This window comes from Gopherus flavomarginatus, chromosome 9 (genome assembly GCF_025201925.1).
Source record: "Gopherus flavomarginatus isolate rGopFla2 chromosome 9, rGopFla2.mat.asm, whole genome shotgun sequence".
In the NCBI taxonomy this organism is placed as follows: Eukaryota; Metazoa; Chordata; order Testudines; family Testudinidae; genus Gopherus; species Gopherus flavomarginatus.
The window spans coordinates 53477513-53496687 of record NC_066625.1 but is presented as its reverse complement, the minus strand read 5'-3'; the positions used below and the strand labels follow the sequence as shown (position 1 = coordinate 53496687).

General features: G+C 44.7%; 2 protein-coding genes across 5 annotated transcripts in view; one reads left to right on the top strand and one right to left on the bottom strand.

Moving 5' to 3' along the window:
- Positions 1-12238, bottom strand: part of ARID3B (AT-rich interaction domain 3B) — a 46490-nt gene extending 34252 nt beyond the window's left edge. For all 3 annotated transcript variants that reach the window (XR_007776166.1, XR_007776167.1, XM_050966796.1), the window contains exons 1-2: positions 12130-12238; positions 8308-8942 (exon numbers count right to left, since the gene is read on the bottom strand). Coding sequence is in view for 1 of the 3 variants with exons in the window: in XM_050966796.1 (XP_050822753.1) it covers positions 8308-8862 (555 nt within the window). In the remaining 2 variants the exon portion in view is untranslated. The remainder of the gene's footprint in view (positions 1-8307; positions 8943-12129) is intronic.
- Positions 12239-12285: 47 nt separating this feature from the next.
- Positions 12286-14804, top strand: LOC127057770 (actin, cytoplasmic type 5). Of its 2 annotated transcripts, none has more exons than XM_050966831.1 (2): positions 12286-12367; positions 13145-14804. In XM_050966831.1, exon 2 carries the CDS (start codon positions 13156-13158, stop codon positions 14284-14286), a length of 1131 nt encoding a protein of 376 aa, XP_050822788.1. In that variant the 5' UTR covers positions 12286-12367; positions 13145-13155; the 3' UTR covers positions 14287-14804. The 2 variants fall into 2 exon arrangements, with proteins under 2 accessions (XP_050822788.1, XP_050822787.1); XM_050966830.1 differs by lacking the exon at positions 12286-12367 and adding an exon at positions 12391-12528.
- Positions 14805-19175: the final 4371 nt, after the last annotated feature.

Genomic DNA, 19175 nt, shown 5'->3' with positions numbered 1-19175 from the left:
GGCATAGCAAGCAGCAGAGAGACTAAGGTACTGAAGCTCCCAGATAATGAGACCTGGGGAAATAACAGTACATGGGACTTAGGGCATAAGGTATGCTTCTTTTATGATGAGCTAGACCAAATTCGTATAACTTTCCCTTCCATGCAATCAGGGCTGCTTCTGGTAGCAACAGAGTATAATCCAGTGCAAAGATAAGGGACAAGGAGACTGGACTTAGTGAATTTCAGGCTAGTAGAGAGTACCAGATAGACTTTAATCTCCAGTATTGTCAATTTATCCATAGAACAGGTCCACAGCATGGGCAACAACAGACAAACTTTCTCCTGCCCATATACCTTGACTGCGATCTGAAGGGACTACCTTCATGACCAACCATTTTGTGGCCTCTCTGCCAAGACTATCAACAACAATACAAAGCAGCGACAATTGCAATGCCAGTTCTGTGATGCAGTTTTGTCAGAAACCAGTTCACTAGGAAACAGACCATGATCCATCAACTGATTTCACATAAGCCACCAACAGCCACCAGAATTTCACAGCGTTCCACTGCTAGTGACTTGAGCTCAAAAGGAAGAAAACAAATAGCTATCCAATTATAGATGAGAATGCTACACAATTACTGACATAAATAAATGATCCTACATATTACATAAAGGCGTCTTGCATGGAGGATATAGCTCTGCATAAGCTTCAGTATCTCGAACTTTCACTCCTTCCCGGAAAACATAATTACTCTATGCTGGGAGACCCTTCTCTCCATTAACAGCAGGAGCTTGAGAAATCAATATTCCTTCCACCAGGTATCAAAAGGGGGTTTTATAGATCAGGAGTTGATGCTTTTGGCTTCCTTCCAGTACTACTTAAAATTAATATCAAGGAATATGCTACTGTTTTCTCCCTCATTTTGTAGCAAAAGAATTTACTTGATGTTTGAAAAACAATCATTTCCATAGTTACCGAGTGGGAAATCACAAACAAGAATTCACCTGACATTTCTGACATCTGAAAAAAACTAAGAACCTCCCTACAGCTTGGCTCAGCTCTCTGACATTATGTATCAGTAGAAAAAAGGCAGAGAATTCTGTAAATAGTTCCTGCCCTGAGAAAAAACTTTCAGCCTGCAGGCTGTCCCTAGAAGCTGCCTGCCCCATTCCCCTTGCCCCCATCCCCAAACACACTTCTGAAGCTCGTCAGCTATCAAAATGTTGTGCTCCTCCCCAGAGAGGATAGATCTGACTTTAGAAGCAATTAGAGCATAGGCTATTTTAGGATTACTTCCTAACCACCTGGAATATCTTATTAAAGCAGAGCTCAGATGTCAAAAGCAGTTTCAGTTACCACCCACAAAAGCCAGAGTTAACTCTTTCCTCAAAAATAAGTTACTGTAATAGGTCACTGACAATTACAAACAACTTGTTTTTCATTCCAGCCTCTTCAAGCCCCAAACCTCCAAATTATTCACCTAAAAACTCCCATGATTGAGCTGTTTAGAACTCAAGAGTACTAATATTCCAACCCTCTGGACAGTGGCCAGAGTCTTAATTTCCCCAAGAACCAAAATCCCATGTCCAACTCAAAGGGTCCAGGACCTAAAGGTTCAACACTAAAAGTCAAAACATCTGCATCTCAGGCATGAGACTTGCCTCATGGAAAAACTCTCCAAGTTTTAATATACCTTTGTTATTTAAATATTTTAACGAGACTCAGCTAAGGTTTATGAGACTATGATGTCAGACTTAAATCCCATTGTGTATTAAAGTTGAAGTTCAGTATTCACAAAAAGTAAGGAGGCATTAGCACATTGGCTTGGAGTCTCACCTGCCAATGTACCTCAAACTTGATCTGCTTCCTCCATCATTACTATTTCAGTCCTAGTATTTCTAGACAGACTTCAAACATTATGGTGGTTTCCCAGTGACATATATCCATCTAGACACTAAGCTAAACGTTACTGTGAAAAACCCTTTTCTACCCTATGCCACTAGGTTAACAGCAAACACTGAGTTAATGGGAAATGTACAAAGGGGTGATTTCAGGATTATCAGAGAATCAACAGAAATTCCTTTTGTGGGTGGGGCTGAGCCCTAGGAAGTGAAACAGATGCCAGTATAAAGAAAACTGTTGTACTACAAAACACAGATAAGATCAGGATTACTGCCCTGAGCTGCAAACTCTCAGGCACTGTAAGAACCAAGTTATAATTATCACACACACACCTTCCGTTGTCTGGTAAAACTTTGCAGGAGCTGAAAAATCCTGTCCACTCTTACTAGCAAGACAGCACAATCCAACATCTATGGTTTTGAAGGTGCTTCTTATTCTAGTGATCTCAAGATTAAGTGGAGGAAATAAAGGACTGAAATGCATGAATTCGAAATTAGACAGTTACACCTTTTAATAAAGATTCCTTTACAACTCTCTCCCAGCTGTGCAGCTGCTGTAATTGCCTGATTCCCAGTGGCACAGGAAACCAATGGAAGACAAGAACTCCATAGTATTGGGGTACTGCTGAATTGGGCCCTTGAAAAAAAGCAAACCGAAGACTGGGCGATGCAATTTCACAGTGCTGATTGCTTTGAAAATTAAATACAATCTGTGCTTTGTTATGTGGCTGGGGAGAAGAGATTTGCACTGGCACAGCAAAGACATTTCCCCATGTTCATCTTGAAGGTACATAAGCCTTTCCCAGCCATGATCACCTAGGCCACGGTTTCCCAAACTTGGGATGCCGCTTGTGTAGGGAAAGCCCCTGGCAGGCAGGGCCAGTTTGTTTACCTGCCCCGTCCACAGGTCCAGCCGATCTCGACTTCTACTGGCTGGTTCGCTGCTCCAGGCCAATGGGAGCTGCTCGAAGAGGCGCAGGCCAAGGGACGTACTGTCCGCCGCTTCCAGCAGCTCCCATTGGCCTGGAGCAGTGAACCGGCCAGTGGAAGCCACGATCGGCCGCAACTGCAGACAGGGCAGGTAAACAAACCGGCCCGACCCGCCAGGGGCTTTCCCTACACAAGCGGCGTCCCACATTTGGGAAACATTGACCTAGGCTATGTCTATACTACCACGGTAAGTCGACCTGCACTACGCAACTCTAGCTACATTATTCACGTAGCTGGAGTTGATGTACCTTAGGTCGAGTTACTGTGGGGGTAGGGTGGGGGCGGGGGGAGGTCAATGGAAGAAACTCCCGTCAACTTACCTGACTTGTCTCATCGGGGGTAGAGTACAGGGGTCGACAGGAGAGCTATCTGCTGTTGATTTGGCGAGTCTTCACTAGACCCGCCAAATTGACAGCTGGTGGATCAATCTCAAAGCATCGATCCCAGCTGTAGTGTAACTAGCCTAACTAGTACACCTGTAAAGCAGCACTGGAACAACAAGCTATAGGCACTGTTAAAGGCAAACACTTGAGCCAAATTTGGAATTTATAATCCAATGCAGATGGAGTTGCATGGGATGTAAACCAGCACCAAATCTGCTCCCTGGAAATTGGACCAAAGCATTCCAATTAAAAAATTAAATCCTTTTGCCTTACAGCTCAAAGATAACAGGGCCAATAGAACCATGAAGACCAAGACACACTGACTTCTCCTAGATAATTTTAAAAGAATATCTAGAGCCAGAAATTCAAGATCAAGTGAGCACAACTGTACACAAATTAATTTATGCATGCAATTATGCTTGTATATTGGGTATATCATTTTGTTATCTAACAGGCCACGACATGCACAAATACCTTATTTTGTGCATGAACATCAAATATGTGCATGTAATTGTACACACCCAATCTTGAAAACCTGGCCACAGAGTAAATTTCAATTATTTTTCTGTCTTTCTCTACCATATAATTTGGGACATTTAACAAAAATAGCATCTTTGTTTCTGAGACGTTTATCTGCTCTGGCTGCTTATTTCCCATTTTAAGTTACAACTTCAATGGTGACCTCAGCTGTGGTGCAACATCAGTCATCTGCACAGCTAAGTGAGGATAAGGAATTCAGATGGGGAATAAATGAATTCAAAGAAGGAAAAGCAGGTAAATTCTTAAGAATCAAATAATTCGTTTTCATGCAAGAGTTCTTTGCAATAAAGAGGAACTAAATGAACATGTGATACACACAGTTGCTAGTAGAGAAAATTGTTTTCCATTACATGACAGCTTTCTAAAGGTAACCCACAAGTGGAATTAGAAATCCATACTAAGAAGTGTGCACTGAGTGCTCCAAATAAGGTGCAGGGCATTTAGCACGTAAAACAATTCATTTGTTCCCACGATTTCCGATCCCTTTGGATTACCAGGTATCCCCTCTGAATAGTACCCCAGCATCAATTATATTTAAAGCAACACAGCACCCATGGAACTTCTGCCACCCTTTCCCAGAGCCGGTTTATAGTGATCACTCTAAGTGGGCTTCTCTTTCAAACACATAATATCTTTCTAAAAGTTTAGGTCAAGATTTTGAAAAGTTACTAGTGGTTTTGGGTACACAACCTGAGACACCTGATTTTTTAGAATTACTGAGCACCAACCCTCTGAAAATCAGGCCCTTTTAAAGTAGGCACTTGAAAATCCTGGCCTTATTATTTATAGCCCATGAAGCGATACAAGTACTAATGTACACATTGTGATATCTACAATCAAAGTGGCATAGCAGTGGTATAGCGTGCTGCTGAGCATACCAGCCTGAGTTCGAAGAGGATTCTCTGGGACCTGAACTGGAAAGGCAGCAGCAGAACTGAACTGGCTGTAATCTGCTCAGCAGTGAGGCTCTTTCCAGTAACCAAAGAAACTGCCAAGCTATGCTTAAAATTAGACGAACTCTCACCCAACCGTCTGCTAAAAGCAACATTTTCACCCGCAGAATTAAAATCTCATTTCTCTTCAGATGAAGACAGGCAGCCCACATCTCCCTTTCTACAGGAGCCGTGGGAAACCTCGGCTGCCGGAGAGCTGATGGCTTTACACAGGATTTGAGTAGTGCTAGAAGAGACTGAGCCTACTTCATCCCTCCGCCCTTCTTTCGGAACTGCAACCCCTTGACAAGCAGCTAACACTCCCTCCTTGTTTTGTGCTGACAGGATTCCCACTGCCCGTGTCAGAAGCTGAGCCAGCTCTTTTGTCTGCTGGCTTGTTCTACAGTTATTTACTTGGCTGTCCAAAGCTGAGTAAGTCTCTAAAAGTAGCCAGACATCTATGCTGGTATTCATCTTTCTACTGCCCTAGTATTAGGTCCCTTCCAGAGGATCTTAGTCTTATGCTATGAAGTCAAAAAAATTTCAGAAGACCCCATTTTAAAAAGAAAATAACTATCAAAAGAAGAAATACAAATACTCTATAATTAATGGCAAAAACTAGCTAAATATAACCTACAAATATCATGAGATTGTCATAAAGTTTACCCCCAAAATCTGATCTAGCCTAAAATGGTCATATCCTGCTGGTGAATGTCCCTCCAGGCTCAACATCTGTACAGGATTAAAACAGAAGATAACATTTTCAAAATGCACATAAGTGACTTTTGTGCCTAAGTACCATTGACAATGTGAGTTAGGCACTTCCGAAAATTGTACCCATTATCTACTACTTCGTTGTTCAGTTAAAAATACCACTGCTAAAATTTGTACACATTTTAAAAACATTTGGGCTCTACAATCTAAAAAAATGTTATCCTTGCTTGCTGCAGCCACAGCATCATTTAATCAACTCCTCTTCCCAATATTGTGCCAATATCACTAATGACACTGGTGCATAAACAAGCAAGCAAAACAAATCTGAGCTTGAACTTACATCTTCAAAAATAGGGTGTGGAGAAAGACATTTGTAAATGGTAGAGGATGAAATGATGACGTATTTAATATTCTGAAGCTTCTAAAAAGGGCAGCACAAATCACTTTCAAAGCTACATATTAGTTAAAGACAGATACATATGTTTTTAAGGTACTTTACCTCACCAGGAAACTAAAAAAATCATTTAAACAGCGGAAGAAAAATGTCTGCCTTCTCTTTCTTGCATTCAGAAACCACCACACAAGCTTGATCTATCTCATTTGAAGCCAGTGGTAAAACTACCAGTACCTTAAGTGTGACTAGCATGAGACAGAACCTATCATCTTGCAGTTAAATTGTCACTCTCCTACATTGAGACTCCAACTGAGGGCACAAACAATCAACCTTTGATACCTACCCTACCCAAAGCGAGCATGATTCACCAGCAGTATTTTACACAACCACAGTGATTTTCATCTGTGCATGTCAAAGTGCTTTACAAACACTAGGCCACATTCATGCATGCAGAAGAGATCCATGCAACACTACAGTCAGCAAGGTCAAAGAGGTGGGGAGTAAAGTTAGTTGTAAACTTCCTGGATTCTAGAACAAACTTGGCAGGTCCAAAACTACAGGAGGTTGCAATAGACCCTAAAGGGTCACATGGCAGCTGAGGACAGCTGAAGTACAACAGCAATGAGAGCTTTTAAGCATGTAAGCCAGGGTGGAGCTGTAACAGTATCACTATGCAACTTGGGGAATCTTATGCCAGAGGTATTACCTGAGCACCAGAGCCGACAAGTTGGTAGGCCTTATGGTTTGTCAGAGTGGCATAAAGGGGCTGCGAATCAAGCCTATTAACTTATAAAGCTCCATAACTTCTTGCAAGATACGAAAGTATTATACTGAAGCACAAAGGAAGTCAGAAGCCAAAACAATCTTCTGAGTCAACATGGAAATACAAGCCTATACCTCAACATGATCAGCAGCTACTACAAAGGAGACTACAATTCCAGGTTTCCATGTTTTAAGGCCGCTACAATGTGCCACCAAGGAGCCTTGATGTGCTTTCAGCTCCCTGACTGCTATGTCATATCAAGAGACTGGAAAAAGGGAACTAGTCTTCCCTTCAACCACTATACTCCAGTTTAGACAGCCCAGCAAGTTCTGAAGCAATTTCTCCAAAGACCTCGTCACCTGAATGACATACCCACCTAGTTTCCTGAGACCAGTCTGAATAACTCCTCACTCAAATTAGCCACTCTTGAGCAACAAGCAGCTTGGAGCATCAGCTGGCAGGTTGCCAAATCCTACAGTTGTTTAGTTGGTGTGCTCACCAGCATGGAGAGTCCAGAATCCCATTTACCACTGACCTGGCAACTTTCACGGAATCCTGCCAAGTGCATCAACATGGAAGCTAGCGAATCAGGACATGAGCATGATGCAGGAATTACTGGGTGATATTCCATGAGCTGTGTCATGTTATGCCGGTCAAATAAGAATCTTTCCCCACTGAAAAAAAACCTATGATGGTGTAAAGCAAAGCCCTCTGGCCTCTGACCCACAGTATCTAGGGGACAGGCTTTGAACTGTCAGCGCTCATAGCAAACATTCAGAAGTCTATGATTCATCATAGGCCATCACTAAGGAGCGCCAATCTTCCCACTTATTCACAGGATTTCTAAGGGAGAAACTCTACGTCTATAGAGAAAGAGACGTCCACAGCAGAGTTAATTCAACCCACCTTAACAGCACCTAATGGAAACCTTCTACAAGCTATAGTGTGGGTGAGCTTGGGTCAAACAGCAGCTAATCCAACCCCCACACCTAAACCTTAGAACCAATCTCAACCCACCGATGGGCTGTTCCTAACCTAAGAGAGCTAATCTTAACTCTATAAAGCACCCTAGCACTACACTAAAGAAATGCCCATTTATGATGAAGCACACAGTAAAATGAAGAGCCCTTAGCTGTACTGGCATATAGCTTCAAGCACTGGTAATTATTGATTCAAACCCAATATTAACATCCTGCTGTAACTATTCAATAAGCAAGTCAATCACTTTCCATCCACTCATGAAATACAAAATGGCTGTGCTTCTCAGATGATCAGGAATGAGATATGAACTTTCTCCCCAAAAGGACACAGGTTCAAATTCTGGCCAACTTCATAGCAACTGGAAGTCTTTACTACCTGAGGGCTCACAGATGGTCAATGTGAAATAAATTAAGTCAGTTACTAGCAGACAGGTGCCTATATCAAAATTAATCACAATAACTGGTATTAACTAGCCCCATGCTGACAGTCTCAGCAGAAAGGAGACAGAATGAACGAGCCAAAAAGACCAAACTCCTTTTTCACCTCTAGCAGTGACCCTTGTTGATCAGAGTTGACACATGTAGATAAGAGGCTTTAATTTACCTCTTCTATGTACAGTTAGAGAGCTGCACCTCCAGAGCTGTCAAATATAGCCCCTTTTACAAGTACTAAATTCACTTTTAAAAGAAAGAGCCTTTGTTCAGAGAGAAGAGATGTCAGAACTGACCTGTTTGAGCTGCTCATCCATTCTCCAGGTCTGCCGCCCAGATGGGGAACCAGAATATGATTCTTTAGTAGTGTCTTTACCCTGCTCCTCCTTTTCCTGCTGTCCCCGCTGAAGTCCTGGGGCTGGAAGCGGATTCGAAGTAGAAGCCACTCTTTGGCTGTGATGGGCAACTTTTTGAGAATGAAAATACTTCAAAGTAGAACAGGCATCTTTCCCAGTCATTTCAGTGTCCTCCTCAAGATCTCCATCTTCCAAACCCTCTTCCTCTTCATCCTCTTCTTCATCCTCTTCCAGTTCTGAGGTCACACTGCTCTGATCAAAAGCTCGGGTGGCCCCAATTACAGGTGGAACTTTGGCCAAAGGACCAAGTGCTTGGCTGCCCGAAGCCCTGCCAGACGTGGCTGCTAGAACAGCCTGCTGTGCTGCCAGCTGCTGAGTATAAAGCAGCTGGGCTTCTCTCATTTGCCTCTGCTGTCTCTCTCTGGAATCCATCTGCAGAGGACCTTGCTGCTGTTGCTGCTTCTGCAGCTGCTCAACAACAGCCTCTAGCTTCATCCCGCAGTTAGCATGGCTGTGAAAAGACAGCTTTTCTATCCAGCAGGGCTCAAGCCCCGACCTTCAGAGATCAATAGAACCTAAAAGATAGATAAATATTTGTATGAATATAACACACTTTCATCTTCTTCCCTGTCACAGGATAAGCAGGCTGCAAAGCCAGTCCTCTTTCCAGTCCAGGAAACCGTGAAATAGTAAACCTAGAGTTTCACAGCCTCAGGCTCAAACTTGCACTTGATTTTCAGTGTGTTTAATTGTATTTTCAAACTGAACACACTACAACATAACTTCAGTTCTACAAACTGTTTACCTGAAAAGTGTCTGTCCCCTGCCCTAAGAGCATATTCTTCACTGACCCCCTCCCGCAAGTTTTACTAATTACCTTTAAAGCGTTTGATTTTAAATTTAGATTTCAATCTTACTCCATATACTATCTGAAGGAATTGCACATCATAATAATTGCAAAAGTGCATGCTCTTTAAGTAAATGTATTTATAATCCTGTATCAAATACTATTGTCTTTGCAGGTTATTTCATGCCCTCATGATTTTAAAGAAGTTCCACATGCTCCCTGAGATCTTAGTAAAAACAGGGCTCTTTTAGCAGTTGGTACTCTTGTGAGTAATCTGGATGTCAAGAAAGTAAAGATCATCCTACCCCCAAATAGCTAGTCACTGGGAAACCTTTACCCAACCTTCTCCACACAACTCTGCCAATGCACCTAACATCCCAAGCTGGGACACTCTGTTATTCTAATTAGAGGATGCACAGGGCTTTGTTAGCACTCCATTTTGATCTACAACATCCCTTGCTCTTCCACTATTAGGCACCTCTTGAACAGAGACTAGCAGACCTGACTAGAACCAGGTATACAGTTGAGACATACTAGGCAAATCCTGGGAGGACAATTGTGCTCCTACTTTTCAAAGGCTAAAGGAGAATGTGCATTTCCAGGCATTGACAGAAATCAGAAATGTAAGTAGATCTAACTGCTAAGTAGCTACCCTCCAAGACTTACCAGTAAATCAGAACACAGTCAATAAAGTACGAGAAACAAAGGAAAGGCAGCCAGCAAACAAACTAAGGAAATCCTCCTTCCACCCACATAACCAGCACTGTGGTATGCAATCTAACCAACACCAGGTCCTTATAAAGGAAGACAGTTTGCTAATGCTCTACAGTTAAATGCAAGAAAACACATTTCTGTAGGTAAGTCAAATACACTAATTGACGCAATTTCCACACAGTTCCAAAATAAGAGAAAAGACCTCAAATGTTCCTAGATTCTCCTTAAAGAGAGTCAACAATATCTTCCAAAAACATAATACAATTGATTTTAAACTGTGCAAGTTACAATACCAGAGACATTTTTCTCAGCAAATCATTTCCTGTATTAAGCAACTATTGTCATAAATAAAATCATTCCAATGACAGGTCTACCAGCATTCTTAACTATCATACTTCAATATATCCTTTAGCTTAAAAGTGAAGCAACACACTGTTCAAATGTCAGTAACAATCATATATCATCTGGCATGCGATTAGGGCATCAGACACTCCTCAGGCACAATACACAGCCTGGCATTGGTGTTATAATACATACATATCTCCCTTGTACAATAATAATGAACTGGAATGTGGATTCTAACATTAAGCACAAACCATATTGTTTATTACTGTGCCTAAGGCATGTGTATAAAACTCCCATAACACACCTTATTGTGTAGCGCTGCACCTGAGGCATGTTAGGATGTCAACTATCATATCTCAGATGTAGCAATACACAACAGGGTGTGCAGTTAATACATGCCTCATGTGCAACACAATAAGAAGTGACTAGTATGTGATTAACTTCAGGAAAACACACCTCAGATGCAGAAACATAGCCCTGGTATGCAGTTCCAATGTGCCTCACACAGCTCCGATACAATAATGCATGAAAGATTATACCAAGATTTATACATTTCTACTGGATTAGACATGAATGTGAAACCCAAGGGCTCCACGGGAGTTGGATTAGATGACCTCCTGAGGTCTCTTCCAACCCTAATCTTCTAGGATTCGAGAACCAAAGATATAGTAACCACACCCTGATTAAGTGTCAATGTGACTGTAAAAAGATATTCAACATTTCTGAGTATTTTAAGTAAATAAAGATACTTACAACAAAGAGTACAAGATCAGGATACAATTTTTAAAAAAATTCTCCATCTGGATTGCTATTACTACTTTAGATAATTAAAAAGAGTTTTAACATCTGATTATCTTTCAGTATTAGTATTTGCTTAACTTTTTGATTTACAACCAACTCTGGTCAGTGAAATTACTCAGTTTAACTTTCGCGTTCTCGTGCAGTAACCCAACCTCATGTGGATTTCCATCCTGGAAAAGCAAGTAAAGAAAAAGCCTTCCTATCTGAATTTTTAAACCTTCCTTCTTTGTTTTAATCAAACCTAATTATTGCAATTAAACCACACTGTGTGCTTCCGGCAGCTTTGGGCGGGGCTATAAAAAGGACATTTTAAAACAGAAAAAACACTTAAAAATATACAATTCAAGCTCCTCTGAAAAGAAATGAGAGGCTTTAGAAAGTAGTAAACAAAACTGTGAATGCTCCCTGTATTTTCAGGCAGGCTTCACTATAGAATGTTCCTGCTCCCTCAAGTTTTTATTATCCCCTCTATATCTAGTTCTCACACCAGATCACTGTAACCTACTTCCCTAAACCAGCCCCCTAACTAACCACTTTCACCCATAACCTGTCACCCAACCAACTCCTCCCACCATAGTCACGCCAATCAATCCCATAGTCTGTCCCTCAACCAAACCAAATCCCGCTCCCCAGTAAGCAACTCCACACAAATCCCACTAACTCGGAGCCAGTCATTCCAACCAACCCCACAACCTGCTCCAACCAACCCACTCCTCCTCAACACTCATAACCCCCTCCTCACAGAGCCCCCCTACTAGTTCCCCCAGCCTCCCTATAAGCAGTCACATATCCTGCCCCACAAAACCAACTCTGACAATTAGCCCCCCCATAACCACCCCTTTCCCTCCCAGCCTCTTCAAACCACCTCTAACTTGCCCCCATAACCAACCCCTTTCTCCTCCAAACCAGCTTCTCCAAAACCTTCATAACTAGCCCTTCAACAACACCCCCACAGCCTGTCTTCACACCCAGCCCCTCCCACCTCGACCTCACACCCACCCCTACCCCTGCCTCGCACCCAGCCCTGCCCCCAGCGGGAGCAGAAGGGCCATTACCTCCTCAAGAGCGAGGGGAGCGGATCGCTGCAGGCCCGAGCGCAGCCATTCGACTCTGACCGTCACCCCTCCCCCGCCCCCCTTAGCAAGACCGGAAACGGGGCTGAGAGGGGGCGGGGCGCATAGCGGAAGCTACGCCACTAGTCTCCCCTCCCCCCACAGAGATCGCTGACCGGAAGTAGCTGTCAGGAGGCGGAATCAGCTAGCGGAAAGCGTTGGGCAAAGGAGCGGAACTGAGGCGAGTAGGCGGGCCGTTATCATCAGCAGCCAATGGGCGCGCGGGGCCGGGGTCGGGTTTCCTGTTCCGGCGGGGATAAAGCGGTGCTGGGCGCGGGCGGTAGTGACTGCTGCGGAGGAGGAACTGGGCAGTGCCGGAGCGTGTGTGGGGAGCCGCTGCAGGTACCGGGGAAGCGGTGCGGCGGATCTCCGCTGATGAGGTGGCTGGCTGTGTCCAGCCTTCTGGGTGCTATGGGCTGGGCGTGGCAAGCAGGGCCCGCCGCCGCCTCCGTGGCACCCTCCCCCCCGACACGAAGCTGCAATCAGCCCAGCTAAACGGGCGCAAACCCCTCATGTGAACACGCTTAAACCACTTCGGTTATGGCGTAACCTGGTACCACTCGTGGAGGAGGAGGAGGGCTGGGAATGAGTCTCGGGATTCTCAGACTCGCCCGGCACAGCCCTTGTCTGGAGTGCAAGGACGGCGCCAGACTAAAGTTCAGACTTAAACTCCCCTTCCTCGGCTGCTGCTAGTGCCTAGTGTACAATCACTTAAGCTGGCTGAGTGCTTGTCTCTGTGCCTGGCCGGAAGTAGAGCCAGTCATGTGAGCGGATCAGACATCCTTATGCACCCTCCCTATACAGGCCTGCAGCCTTGCTCCCAGGCTCTCATGTTAGTTTCTAACCCCGGATCCTTGTCCTCTTGCCTCAGTGGTAATCTGAGTAGGGCTTATGGGGAGGGTAGCCAGATATTGACAAACGCTTGTTCTCTGTCCCCCTCACTGTTTGTTTATCTCAGATTAAATCAAAATGGCTGATGAAGAAATCGCTGCCCTCGTTGTTGATAATGGCTCTGGGATGTGCAAAGCTGGCTTTGCTGGGGATGATGCCCCTCGAGCTGTGTTCCCTTCCATCGTGGGACGCCCCAGGCACCAGGGTGTCATGGTGGGCATGGGGCAGAAAGACAGCTATGTGGGTGATGAGGCCCAGAGCAAGAGAGGTATTCTCACCCTGAAGTATCCCATTGAGCATGGCATTGTCACCAATTGGGATGACATGGAGAAGATCTGGCACCATACCTTCTACAATGAGCTGCGGGTTGCCCCCGAGGAGCACCCAGTCCTGCTCACTGAAGCCCCCCTGAATCCCAAGGCCAACCGAGAGAAGATGACACAGATCATGTTTGAGACCTTCAACACCCCAGCTATGTACGTGGCTATCCAGGCTGTGCTGTCCCTGTATGCCTCTGGGCGTACCACCGGTATTGTCATGGATTCTGGGGATGGGGTCACCCACACAGTGCCAATCTACGAGGGCTACGCCCTGCCTCATGCCATCCTGCGTCTGGACTTGGCTGGCCGTGACCTGACTGACTACCTCATGAAGATCCTGACGGAGAGAGGCTACAGCTTCACCACCACGGCCGAAAGGGAAATTGTGCGCGACATCAAGGAGAAGCTCTGCTATGTTGCCCTGGACTTCGAGCAGGAGATGGCCACGGCTGCTTCATCTTCCTCCCTGGAGAAGAGCTATGAGCTACCTGATGGCCAGGTGATCACTATTGGGAATGAAAGGTTCCGGTGCCCAGAGGCTATCTTCCAACCCTCCTTCCTGGGGATGGAGTCCTGTGGCATTCATGAGACCACTTTCAACTCCATCATGAAGTGTGATGTAGATATCCGAAAGGACCTCTATGCTAACACGGTGCTGTCTGGTGGTACCACCATGTATCCTGGCATCGCTGACAGAATGCAGAAGGAGATCACGGCCCTGGCACCCAGCACAATGAAAATCAAGATCATTGCCCCACCGGAGCGTAAATATTCCGTCTGGATTGGTGGCTCCATCCTGGCTTCTCTCTCCACCTTCCAGCAGATGTGGATCAGCAAGCAGGAATATGATGAGTCTGGCCCATCCATTGTCCATCGTAAATGCTTCTAAAGAGGGTCCCAGCAGGTGTGCGCAGCCTCTGCTGATGGGGTTACACACAGTATAATTCAGGGCAAATGTATTTACCAAATTGAGTAGTTACTTGTAAACTTTGCCCTTGAAAAGCCTTTCGTGTTGGACCAATATTGTTTGATTTACTCGCCTCCCCTTATGTTTAACTTGAGTATTCCTTTGATGTACTGTGTAGTAACTATACCCTGTGCATCTTAAGCTCTGTTACAGGTTGCACATGTGACCAAGGTTACAATTAACTGTATTAGTGAAGAGAGAGTGCTACCTGTTAGGCTTTAGTTTTCCTGTGGCTTACTAGTGACCCTTTACTCCCTGACCCCGCCAGCTTTAAATTCCCTGGGGCTGGAGATTAGACTAAGGGTGGTTGACTTTACAATGTAACTTCGATGTAATGGCATCTCAGAAGTAGATTTGTAACTAACCCTAAAGGTGATAACTGTAATGTCACTGACAGCTCCTTGTATAATGCAAACTAATAAACTTCTGTGGTTTAAAAAGTTGCCATAATTGTATGCCAGGAATCACACATGGTCTGCTCTCCAGGCTGAATAAGCCTGGTCATCTCACTTTTTAATAAAACCATCATATATTGGCTAAATCATAATTCATACTCTTGCATGCCAAATTGGTTATATACAGAAGGCTGATGCCTCAGTAGGAACAGTGGTGCTGGACACATGTACTTTGCCACTCCAAAGTGGAGAGCACAAAATCTTTAAATATTGAATTTGTGGTAGTGTGGTATTGGAGCTATCATCATCGTACTCAGTTTGTAGATGGGGAGCGGGGGGTTCCTTTTATGCATTGTTCTGACATTGAAAGACAAAGTAAGAGGGAAAGAAAAGTTCTGATATCTTGATGCAAAGGAATCTAACACTATTTCTAATGGTATTGCAAGTAGGGAGATATCTAAAAGTAAAACCAGTGTAATATAATGCAGTTAACTCACATTTCCTAATTTTTTTAGGAGTATAACTTTGCTGTTGTATAAGGAATACTTTCCTCTTAAGAGTCCCTGTAGCTCAGTGTTTCTCAAACTGGGGCTGCCACTTGTGTAGGAAAAGCGCCTGGTGGGCTGAGCTGGTTTGTTTACCTGCAGGTTCGGCTGATTGCGGCTCCCACTGGCTGCAGTTCACTGCTCCAGGCCAATGGGAGCTGCTGTAAGCAGTGCAGGCTCAGGGATGTACTGGCTGCTGCTTCCAGCAGCTCCCATTGGCTTGCAGTGGCAAACCGTGGCCAGTGGGAACTGCGATTGGCCAGACCTGCAAATGGGGCAGGTAAACAAACCGGCCTGGCCTGGCCTGCCAGGGGCTTTCCCTACACAAGTGGTAGCCCCAGTTTGAGAAACACTGCTATAGCTGAATGGCATTGGAGTGGAGTGTTTTACTGCCTCCATTGTTTAAAGTATAGAATTTTCCTTACATATAGTAAAATGAGACCTTAACCATGGTTCTACCACTTTGAACTTTTTTGGAGTTGTCTTGGGGTTGGGGAAGAGAAGATACTAAACTTGCTGTTTCCTTCAAATTCTCGGTAACCTACAATAGCATAGAAAAGTGAGAATTTCTAAACAGTCTAGCAGCTGCCCCTATACAAGTGATCAAGACTGACTCTTCAATCTCCCCAGTCCTCAATCATGCAGTTTTCTTTTAAAATGGTCTTGTTCGGTGGGTGGGTGGTGGGTGGGTAGGTAGGGGGAAAATACAGTCCTCAAACATCAAAATCTGAGAGCAGATCAGCTGATTACTTTCCAGCTTCAGGCTGCCCCAAAATGACCTCACCTCTTGTTCCCTCAACACAGTGCAAGCTAATACACAATTTACTTGCTAGTTTAACCCCCCAAGTTCCTTCCAGCAGTACAGATTCCTAGCTTTCTGCCTTTTGTGTATGTGTGCGCCTCTTGGGTTGGCTTTCCCCATGGATACAATCAATTCTGCCTGAATTTCTAGCCCTCTTGGTTCCTCAGTCGCTTCTCCTCTTAACTAGCTCTTCCTCTTTCTCAGGGACTAGAGCCTTGGATGGGACCTCACTCCAGCTAGAGTCAACCTCCTACAATGCAGAAACCCAACCTAAAGTGCCACTTTGGACTATGGTGGTCTGGCTCAAGTGACTTCCTGTACAGCAGAGCACTATAGCTGAGGCAGGCCCAAGGAAATGTACTAAGCAATGTTCTCTGGTTAGTTGTGGAAGTCATGCTTTCTTACATCACTGTCTCCTCTTGCTGAGATATAGGCGCAGAATATTTCCCCAGCTGCATCCCCTGTCCCTCCTGAGGATTGAGGGGGAGGGATGGGGACCATACAGACCTCTAGGTCTGGACTTGCTAACCTTCCCAGGCTACACCTAGCTGCTGAGATACAGGGGAGAGGATCAAGAACTTGTAGCCCTACATCTCCAGCTTTGAAAGGTGCAACTGGACCACTTGGAAACATGGCAATCTTGGAGAAGAAATTTCCACAGCCATCCATGGCCTCTGCACTTGTTCCAGCTAATTTGTGCTTAACCTACTCCACTGCTAGAGGAAACCACTTCTCCTAAATATTGGGACCTTTTGGAACTGGGGAATGGAGGCAAGAAAGTCCCATTGAAAATGGTGATTTTTATCCCAAAGGGCTGAGGAGTGTCTTCAGTTGCTCTGAAAACATGCTTTTCTTAGACCCCACCCCTTAGGGCTAAGGAGTAATTGCTCTCCATCCTCTAGGACTAGTTTCTACTATATCTGAAGACCCAGGATTACAGACAGCACCTTACTCTTGCATGACTAATTAATATTGGAAATACCCATCACATTTGTTTAAAAAAAGTTAGATACATTCATAAGTTTTTTAGGAGGTTTTGCAGAGTTGACATCTGAAACCAGACTTACCAGCAGTTTCTCATTAACACATTTTAAAAGAGATGAGGGTAGGGGATGAAATTCTTCCTTTTATGTGGGACTCAACTGTTACCTGTTTTAATTACAATAAATAATACTCATTACTTCTAAACCAGGGGGGTGGCAAACTTTTTACACAAGCAAATATGCATTTAAGGAAGTGACATATTTTAATGCCAGTATTTTTAGAGACTTAACTTACTTGTGGGTCTTTTCTAAAGAGACCACTGAAAGACGACTACAAAAGCACACCATGGACAGAAATATTGTATTGCAATATTAGCTTGGACTGGGATCCTACGTGCTGGGTGCTATACAGACAGAAGAAACAGATGGTCCCTAGCCTCAGAGAGCTTGCAATCTAATCCAAATATAACACTATGCTATATCTGGATTTTTAATATGGCTTTGAACACAGTCCTGCATGACATGCTCATAAGCAAACTAGGGAAATGTGGTCTATATGAAGTTACTATGGAGGCAGGGGGTGCAGCAAGGCTAGGCGGTAGTGCTGCTGAAAAGGATCTGGAGATCAAAAATCAATATGAGTCAACGATATAATGCAGCTAACAAAAAAGGCTAATGTCATTCTGGGGTCTATGAACAGGAGTGTCATACATAAGAGATGGGGCAATTGTACTGCACTGGTGAGGCCTCAGCTGGAGTATTGTGTCCAATTCTGGGCACTGCACTCTAGGAAAGATGTGAACAAATTGGAGAGAGTCCTGAGGAGAGCAACAAAAACGATAAAAGAGTTTTAGAAAACCTGACATATGAGGAAGTGTTGAAAAACTGGATATGTTTAGTCTTGAGACTAGAAGACTGAGGGAGGACCTGATAATAGTCTTCAAATATGTTAAGGGCTATTACAGAGAGGACTGGGATCAATTGTTCTCTGTGTCCACTGAAGATAGGACAAGAAGTAATTAGCTTAATCTGCAGCAAAGGGGATTTAGGTTAGATATTAGGAAAAACTTTCTGACTATAAGAGTATTTAAGCTCTAGAACAGACTTCCAATGGAGGTTGTGGAATTCCCATTGCTGGAGTTTTTTAAAAACAGGTTGGACAAACACCCATCCAGGCTGGTCTAGGTTTACTTGGTCCTGCCTCAGCACTGGGGGACAGACTTGATGATTTCTTGAGCTCCCCTCCAGCTTGATATTTCTGTGATTCTAATTTGACACAACATTCCCCTTTCCCTCATTCCCATGCTGAGGAACCCCATGCGCCCCTCTGATGCTCCCTCTGCTGGGGTCTTACTTCCCCTACTGGAGACTTCTAGACATCACAGAGACTTCTAGAGACTCACCACCCAGCTGAGCATGACCCTCCTGCCAAATACAACCTGTCTCCATGTGACTTCTTCCTTGGAGACACCCACATGTCCTTCTCCATGGGACACCCTGTCCATCCCCCATTCCATGGGTGCCAGTACCTCCATAATCACAGGCCCAAAATGGCATCTGGCCAGCAGAGGTTTTGGGTCCTGGACACCTCTAATGTCTCCCCTGTGGTGCCACGCAACCCTGCTGTCATAGGACAGATCACAGGACAGATCACAGGCTGATGGGCACTATGCCTGGTGTCATGAGCCAGCTATCTCCAAAGATCACCGTCCTTCCTGATCCCCAAGATGCCCTGCCTGCCTGACCCACTCCTCAGTACCTCCCACCCTCAGACTATGACCACTCATTGTGCTGCCTTGCAGAGATGGGTCAGAACCCACTCCCAGTCTCCCTCTTCCCAGGCTGGCAGGGGCTGCGTGCACCATTGGGCTAGAAGCCCAATGAAGCAAAGTCATTGGCACAGGGGCAAAGCAGCCCTGCTTCCTGGCCTGTGCCGGATGTCAGCAAAACATGAGGAAACAAATGAGGCTGGGAAAGATTCCGTTTCGTTCTCATTCACGATGCTGGAAGCAGAGCACTGCAGCCATTCTAACCTGCCTCCTCCTCCTCTATCTGATCCTGTCCTCCACTGCATCCCCGGCCCATG